The sequence below is a fragment of the Limanda limanda genome, chromosome 8 (genome assembly GCF_963576545.1).
Source record: "Limanda limanda chromosome 8, fLimLim1.1, whole genome shotgun sequence".
NCBI classification, from domain to species: domain Eukaryota; kingdom Metazoa; phylum Chordata; class Actinopteri; order Pleuronectiformes; family Pleuronectidae; genus Limanda; species Limanda limanda.
In genome coordinates this window covers 10,973,021-10,981,729 of record NC_083643.1, presented here as the reverse complement: position 1 = coordinate 10,981,729, position 8,709 = coordinate 10,973,021, and the positions used below count along the sequence as shown (strand labels likewise).

Sequence of the window (8,709 nt, the reverse complement as noted above, 5' to 3'; positions counted from 1 at the left end):
GAAGTGTTGCCACGACGACCACCTTTCTCCTCTACAGCTTGTGTATGTTCATCAAGTTTGCCACCAGAGGGCACTGTGAGTGGGGGTCTTCTCTCCATAGTAAAAAAAAATACTCTTCTGTGTCCCTCTAAATACTGGGAACTTCATTTCTACAGTATGCGACTTACTTCATCTCTCTCTCTCTCTCACTCTCTCTCTCTCTCTGTCTCTCTGTCTCTCTCACCGCGATGGGTTGATTGCCTGTTTCTTTGATCCTTTTCTATGATATAAAACTAAGACGCTGAGCACCTGTTTATTTAAAGGTTCCTCTTTTGAAATGAAAAAAAAAAAACGATCTTACCTACTACTGCTGTTTCACTTTTCAATGCATGGCTAGTAGGGTTAATGCACACAGACACACACAAGAAGTACACATATCCAAGTGAAAGGCAAGCAGCTCAACAATCAGTACGGGAGCGGTGTGGAATCAGGAGGCCGGGAGTTTGATTAACTGTAAATATGTATTTGTTCAATATTGACAAACTGCTGATTAGATTTCTACTGATAGTGACATTGGAGCAAAGTAGAGAGAGTACAGTGAACCGTCCTTGGTCCGAGCTTACCCCTGTGTTGCGTACAAGACGTAGTGTGTGTTGTAAATACATGTATAGAGAGTAGACATACAGGCGCCTCATCCACACTAATTAAGAGACACTCACATTTAGGACCAATGGAGGGGACTTTCTTCTGAGTTCTCTTGAAGGTATTAATGACTGACAGAAGTAAGTAGAGATTATTTACGACTGGTTCATTTTGAAAAGTTGTAATGATTGAAATTGAACTTTGAATGTCATTAGCCCTGCAGACATTTTATTCAGACCGTGCGTGCTACCTGTCGGCACATCTGTAGGGATTTGACAGAACCGTTTTTTTTTACTTTTGTCCCGTCCTGAAAATATGTTTGATGAGCTTCGCTGTGGGGAGCCGTCACAGGAAATCATTTAACCCTGTTAAACCGTGGTTCGTCACTGTGTGCTTTGCAATGATTGATGTGACTTTCAGGTCAAAGAAAGCAGAAAAGTCAAAGGCCCTCTGAAAAGCCATATCCTCCCTCCTCTGACTGTTGAACTGTTGGATTTCGCTCTAGTCTCCGCTTTGCTTTTGACTTGGCGGTTTCAGCGATGGAAAAGGAACGACTGGATTGACCACGTGGCAGTAAAGTTATTTGGCCGAGCTGTGGCTACTGTGCAGTGAGAGCGACTTGCTTAATTCTCGGACTCTGTGTCAAGTGGAATTAAACCTTTAATGAAGAGTTGAATATGAAGTTTTATAGTTATGTAAATGGTTAGACTTTGATCTGTTTTTAACTATGAAGGACAGGAGGGATAGCGACGCGGTCCCATATTTATTTATTTATTGCTTTTAGTCCGATCAAGGATTACAGCATCGTTCACACGTTACACAACAACCTACTTATTTTATAGCACCTTACAAAGGGGAGATGTTTGATCTAAAACTCGATGCGTTCACCGCAGTCGACTGCTACATGACATTTAAGGCTTTGAGGTTTAACCTCCCCCGACCGTCTTCATCAATCGCTGGTTCTGTTTGGCTTCTTGTTCTGCTGCTTTCAGTCACAGTCCACCAGAACAAACAAGCACCTCATATTATCTGCAGGATTTCACTGAATGTTGATATGGCAGGAGGGAGGCAGGGTGTTATCTGCATATGTATCGCTGTCAGTTAGATCATGTATATACAATAGCGAATCTAAGATAGTGCTGTGTCCTTTATGTTGAGTATGTTACCTAAATGAATATGTACATTAATTAAAAAGAAGTAATAAAAAAAAATAAAAGATCACAACCAGACCAAAAGGCCCTGAAAGATTAGAAAAACATGTTAAATATCTGTGATCTGCAATAATTTTATTTCAGTGTCTTATGTTTCCACACGAGGTGTTTATCCCAGTATCTGTCACTCAGGTGGGATTTGGGTTCCATAAGGTCTCTAAGAACGGGCTTCAGCAGCACATTGAGGGCATATTCGTGAATACGTGACACACCCACCAGATTACTGACCTATCAGCTGTTAGAGCTGAAAAGTGACTGAGTCAGCTGTCGCTGGTAAACTCTATTGCCGATTGTAATAATCACCTTTGAGCTCCGACAGCATTCCCCATCACTGATCTGTATCTATTCGCTTCTGATTATGATTTTCTACCTTGTAACAAATGCTTCCTCACTTACAGCTACACAAAAACCACCTCTGAGGATGATCTCGTCCCATATTAGCCGCTGAGACATGCATTAACAGTTAAACCAAACTTTTGACTTCACTACATTAACAAGATTCTTCACTGTATACCTAGAGCAAAACCGTATGTGACAGAACCAACATATCCTATCTTGTATCTTCAAAAACAAGGACTTGTAAAATTAAAGGGAAAAACAAAGCAAAAATTACAACAAAAAAAAATCATTCTGCCTTGTCATGGATCTGGTCTTATGAATAAAATATATGCTTGATGTCCAAAAGCTTTTGTGTCTTCTTTATTGTTCGCATCCAATCTTTGTTTGTGTGATTGAAATGTGCTGCAAAACATTTTATAAATACCTCCATATTAATATTGAAAAACTTATGATGATAAAGAATGTTGAAGATAACATTTCATAATGGATCCATTAAAACTAGAGGAGCGGTTAAAGACTGCAAATCTCCACCAAGGCCCCAAAGTCCCCTTATGAAAGTATTACAAAATAAAACATTTAAATTCACTGTCTCCAGATTTTTTTCTGATCTGCACCGAATCAGTCCCCACAGCGTGCCTAGTTTTTTAAATCAAGATCCATTCATATTTATCCGGGAAATCAACTAAAATGTTTTTCTCACAATCCCAACATTTCTGGATGGGCCTCCTCAACATTTTAAGGGTTCTTTCCAAACCCTTAACACATCCTTCCACCAGGTAACAGTAGTCATTTTTGTGTGGTCCAACAAACAGACAAACAAACATACCTTCCATGTCGTGCATTATTTCCTGAAGTGGATAGGTTTTCTTCTGGCTTTGTTTCTCTGTTTTTTAGTTAGCAGAATTCACAAAAACTACTGAAACTTGGCATTTTGTGAAGGAGCCGGGAATGACCCATGGAAGAATGGTAGATCCAGATAAATGTATATATTCCACTGTCTTTAACACAGTAAGATAGAGTGTTGCTCTACTAATTTGAAATATAATCAATATTAACACAAAAAAATAAGATTTCCTCACTGAGGAAAACCGATTAATGCAGAATTGCATAATTTCAAAAATCACATCTTTTCGAGCTTTGAGCACTTTGCACAGTAAAATCAGTCAAGTAGCTTCAGCCTCCCCCACACATCTGTCCTATCAGCACCGGCAGCAGCTGGGTTTGGGGGTACACTCAGGATTGCAGCACGGCTCCAGGTTGTGGTCTCTTCCTTTTGATATCTGGCTCTGCCCAAACACCATGGAGGCTTCAAACTGCTGCTTGACTCTCTTCATCCTCTCCAGCAGGGCTTGGAGGTCGGGTTTCCCCTCCAGAGAGAGAGGGTAGTTCTCAGAGGGGTCCAGCTCCAGGTCGAAAAGCAGAGGGGGGTTGTGGGCCTTGAGAACAGCGGATACTTGGCAGTCTTTGTCCGGGGTCGTGCTGCTTTTGATGGAACCTGATGCAAAAACACATGAGCAACCACAAGTCAAATCCACCTCAGTTCCGATGGTGCGATTCTGCGATTGAGCAGACGAAACCTATTTTACCTTGAGTGTAGTAGTGGGCCTTGTACTTCCCCAACCTCAGAGCAAACAGACCATACATCTCACTGGGGTCTGTGGGGTAGAATATCATCGTCTCCCTTTTACTCTGCAAAACAAGAATTTAAGAAGAAAAACATCATTGAAATTCATCATAATACATCATCTTGGTTTTCACAAAATCTGCTGCGAGGTATGACGCCAGCTACCTTTCCTTGTTTGACAAGTATCTCCGTCATCTCGACTCCATCCAGCATCACCTGGGGCAGTTTGGCTCCTGCCAGGGTTGAGATGGTGGGGAGGATGTCTAGAGTGCTGGCAAGCTCATGAGTCAAACCTAAAGAGAGGCACACAGAAAAAGTCACATTTAAAAAGGTTTCTCCTCCGACCGAAGTTTTGTGGAAATCCCTTTACCGAAAGGGGGGTGGGGGGAGGGGGAACAGGACCTCCTTGGTGTAATGAATGAAAAGAGGCCAGTTGATGTTTGGAATCGGTGTAAAAACATAACATGGCTTGGTGTATGTGACAGAAACATGCAAAACCATCAATATGATCTTTGAACTGATACTGGCTGAGCTTCCTTCAAAGACTAAATGTGCACCAGCTATGGTCTGTGTGGAAGGCCGACCCAGGAGTCCTCACCTGGTTGGATGACACCTGGCCAGTACGCGATGGCTGGCTCCCTCATGCCCCCCTCATATGTGGTGCTTTTCCCACATTTCAGAGGGCCAGCATTACCGCCACGGGACATACGCATCAGCTCAGGTCTGCACACAGAGCGACAGGAATAACATGTTTGATAAGGAGAATAAATGTACCAGACGGCCATAAATCCAATGATATGATGATAAATCTATAGGAACTTGACCTTCGAAACAGAGGATAATGTTCCACAGCTTCTGGTTGTGAGGGCAGCAGTCATTTTCAATTTACAGTAAGAAGGAATGATTCCAGGCTTTCGATTCATTTGAATGCAAACACAAACCAACCCATTGTCTGCAGAGATGAAGACCAGAGTGTTGTTGATGACTCCTGTCTTCTCCAGGGCTGTCAGTATGTTTCCAATAGTGTTGTCAAACTCCAGCAGAGCATCTCCAAATGGGCCCCTTAAAGACTTCCCAGCGGCCCCTGGACCAGCATACTGGGGGTAGTGGGTGTGCTGGAGGAGGAAGTGGAGAGTGAAGTGTTTCTACAATCTTGGGCAGGGGACATACCTTCAACATGTGCTACTTACATGAGAGGGATAGTAGAGGAAGAAAGGTTGATTCTTCTCGGCCGATGTGGTGATGAAGTTGGTCGCGAAGTCACTGTACTTATTCTCCAGGTCTAGGAAGTCGACCGGTTGCTGCTTGATGACGTCATTGTACATTAGCGGGACGGTTACTACGCCGACATCACAAAGTCCGAAACATTTCACATCTGGAGGGAAACAAGTCAAGTTCTGACAGGGGCCCTGGGGGACGAACAGGCAAAGAGAAAAAAACATTCAAATAGATGTTACACCCAAAAAAAGATACTTTAACAAATATTATCACAGAAACTATCTTAAAACTCAATCACACTAACCTGGTCATGGGAGTAAGGGATCCCCATGTACTGGTCAAACCCCTGCTTGGTTGGAAGGAACATCCCATTGGCCCCAAATCCCAGGTGCCACTTTCCCACGGCAGCTGTAGCGTAGCCCAGAGGTTTCAGGACCTCAGCGATGGTGGTCTCGTTCAGAGGAAGACCCCCTATAGAGCCCGGGTACAACACTCCTGGGTAGATGCCGGAGCGAGTCTGGTAGCGTCCCGTCAACAGCGCAGCTCTGAGAAGACGTCACCAAACAAAGCATTTAACAGATGTTAAACGGTTTCCTGGCCACATTGAAACACACAACAAGTCGAGCTCTGAGTTTATATTAACCACTTCATATAGGCGCCTATTGTATAACACTTAAAAGGCAGCGTCTTCTATGCCTCAGGGTGCCTCATTGACTGGAAAGACTGGAGAGACAGGAGAGAAGCCTAACCTGCAAAGCTTGAACTTTATGTTAAGTTTATGTTTGTTCACATGTGTGTGGTTGATCAATAAAGTGTGTTATGTATGTGAGCAGCACTTCCGTCTCTGGCTGTGTGTGGGGGGGGCCTCGTGGCAAGCACAACTGCCACAAACACATGCTGGCCTACATATAGATTTATAGAGGAAATTCATATGCAGGTGTTGTGCTGGAAAGAAGAATATAAACCATTAGAGACGTTTTGCTTATTTTTTCACATCTTACTACTATAACTTTAAAGTCACACACATAGCGCTTTATTATATTTATCAGTCGTCTCTTAGCTTAAATAAATGATTGAGAGGTTTAACCACTTGCTTAAAGGTAAATTCAGCTGTCACCTCTATAATTCTAAGAGTTCATATACCACTGAAGTTCATAAAGTTATAAAATGTGCTGATTTGTTTCTCCAGCAGTTTTAAAGTCTGATTTTTCTTCTCAATGATGGAGAGTAAATTACATCAGCAGGGTTCCCAGTCTTTCTGAGAAATTATTCTCCAGGAGTTTTTTTCTGTTGATTCAGGACAGAAATTGGTCATAAAAATGATCATATCATTTACTGACAGACCTGGAATTGACACATTTAACCTCCTCTTCATTCCTAATTTGTTAATCATGCAGGGCTTATGATTTAGAGTCTAAATTACAGGTGGTTGCTCCAACTATCACTACCAATTGTACAATATTGACCAGGGAGTGTCTACTTAAAACGTGACAGTCACTTTAAACACTGGCTTTTGAAGAAGGTCCATAACAATCATCTGCTCTAGCTTTATAACAATGTAGTAAATCAACCTATAAGCTGCACTTGATAGTGAGTGTTGTTATAGCTTTTCAAACAGGTGATAATGGGTTGAAGCCTCTGTTACAGGAGACAGTAGACCTGTCACACTGCACAGCTTATGAATAACAGTGAGTTACATTTAAAATAAAATACATCTTGACCTTTGCATAGTAAATCTGGATAAGAGGCTAAAATATATTATATATCATATTATATTATTGCCCCGGCACCTGGACGGGCTGCAGGCCGGGCTGGAGACGTAGAAGTCGGTGAAGCGGAGTCCTCCCGCGGCCAGACGGTCCAGGTTCGGGGTGAGAGAGGTGGGGTGTCCGTAACAGCCCAGATCCCCGAAACCCAAATCATCGGCGAAAACCAGGACAAAGTTCGGAGGAGCAGCCCCGAAGCAGCAGGAGCAGCAGAGAGAGGAGAGGAAGAGGAGGAGGAAGGAGGTGAGGTCCATCCTGAGTGAAGAAGATCAGGAGCCTGCTGCAGACACAGGAACCACAACAACACGTCACGTGTCCTGTCGCGGAGAGTCGACGTCAAGCACGACTTACTATCTCATTGCTATGAGATAGTAAGTCATAATAATGACTTAGTATCTCATTATTATAACAAAGTATCTCATAATAATGAGATCCTGACTGTGGGCGGGGCGCAACAGAGCAGGACAGCCACCTCTCTCGCGGAAGTGAGCGACTTTGTATCGAGTCATAACATAACATATTCCATTCATGTTTTCTGCTCCGTTCATTGTCTTAGCGATGTGCTGCCTCTGCATAATTATAATATAACCAGCGCTGACCCAGGACCACAACAGATCAGGGATTAAAGGTCCGGTCGACCTGTTTGTGTCGGAGTGTCGAACACCAGCGCTGATCAAAGTTAATAGGACACGTACAGGACTGACATCATCGATTGACAACTAAAAAAAATGATTTTCAGTTTGTGTGAAGAGAGACGAGCACACACACACACACACACACACACACACACACACACACACACACACACACACACACACACACACACACACACACACAAACAAACACACGCACACACACACACACACACACACACACACACAAACACACACTACCGCAGACATACCCTGCAGTCAGTATCTCAAAATTATGAGTTAACTATGTCATTATATCGTTCCTTCACTTTAACCCGGATGTCCTGACTGCAGGCGGCCTTAAAGAGGAACTGGAACACACTCACCTGTGGATTCGAGCTTCTCTCAGTTTCTGTGATGATCTTTCTCAGCGGCAGAGATCCAACACTCCGCCCACCCACCGACACACTGCAGCCAGGGGGAGGAGTGAAGCTCTTCTGGATGCACCTCCTGACAAGTGATGCAGCTCAGTTGTGGGAGGTAATTAAATGCATTTAATCTCAGGAGGATTTTGAGTTTTGTGCTGTCCTCGTCCTTAGAGGAAGTTATTGATCATCTCCTTTTATCCTATCTTACTGCCTCACGTCGCAAATTTAAATTTTACCTTTCAGTGAGGTAAGTGCAGAGCAAATCACATAAATCATCTTTTTCTTTCCTTCATTTCTTACATCTTTGTATTTTACTTCCCCTCATGACATTCGCCCAAGACTGGAAATACATCATTTTCACCTCGCCCACAGCTCTATGAAGCTCCACATTACACACACTCAGATGTCAATTAAAACACTCAGGTGAACAGTAATAAAGAAAATTCTATTTAATTTGATGAGAAACATTGAGTATAATATCTTCAGTGCAGATAAACCAGGTAGGATGAACACAAAGTTTTCACTCTGCACAATAGACTGTTTATAAAAAGCTCTGAACGCAAACTATAAAAGCGACAGAATATTGGGGAAGAGTTTGGGGACGACTCACTAATGACAAGGAATAATTCTGAAGTATCAACACAGGACAAGAGAAAACAACACTACAGACACACCCCTGTAGTGTATAACATAATAAAATAAAATAAAATAAAATAAAATAAAATATAATATGATATAATATAATATAATATAATATAATATAATATAATATGTACAACAAGTCACTCTCCAGGTAGATACTTATTTTATGATTCTAGTTTGATTCTAGACTTGTATGTTTCCTTGGCTCAAGGTCGGCCTCCCTTGTAC

General features: G+C 42.4%; 1 protein-coding gene across 2 annotated transcripts; it reads right to left on the bottom strand.

The window, feature by feature from the left end:
* Window positions 1–2,515: 2,515 nt before the first annotated feature.
* On the bottom strand, window positions 2,516–7,866 carry LOC133008899 (arylsulfatase A-like). 2 transcript variants are annotated; one of them, XM_061076269.1, is made up of 9 exons: window positions 7,798–7,866; window positions 6,804–7,059; window positions 5,318–5,558; window positions 4,986–5,204; window positions 4,741–4,910; window positions 4,394–4,518; window positions 3,961–4,088; window positions 3,758–3,860; window positions 2,516–3,666 (listed from the first exon to the last, which is right to left on the bottom strand). In XM_061076269.1, the coding sequence occupies exons 2-9, from the start codon at window positions 7,031–7,033 to the stop codon at window positions 3,371–3,373; spliced, it is 1,512 nt and encodes a 503-aa protein (XP_060932252.1). In that variant the 5' UTR covers window positions 7,034–7,059; window positions 7,798–7,866; the 3' UTR covers window positions 2,516–3,370. The 2 variants fall into 2 exon arrangements, with proteins under 2 accessions (XP_060932252.1, XP_060932253.1); XM_061076270.1 differs by having other exon boundaries at window positions 6,804–7,056.
* Between the last annotated feature and the right edge of the window lie 843 nt (window positions 7,867–8,709).

Bases quoted from the DNA above. Each gene is read 5' to 3' on its own strand.
- LOC133008899 (XM_061076269.1), bottom strand. From the start codon at position 7,033: ATGGACCTCACCTCCTTCCTCCTCCTCTTCCTCTCCTCTCTCTGCTGC. The intron at 4,519-4,740 runs GTTGGTTTGTGT...CTCTGTGTGCAG, and splicing joins TTCATCTCTGCAGACAATGG to ACCTGAGCTGATGCGTATGT. The intron at 4,089-4,393 runs GTGAGGACTCCT...GCCTCTCTTTAG, and splicing joins GCCAGGTGTCATCCAACCAG to GTTTGACTCATGAGCTTGCC.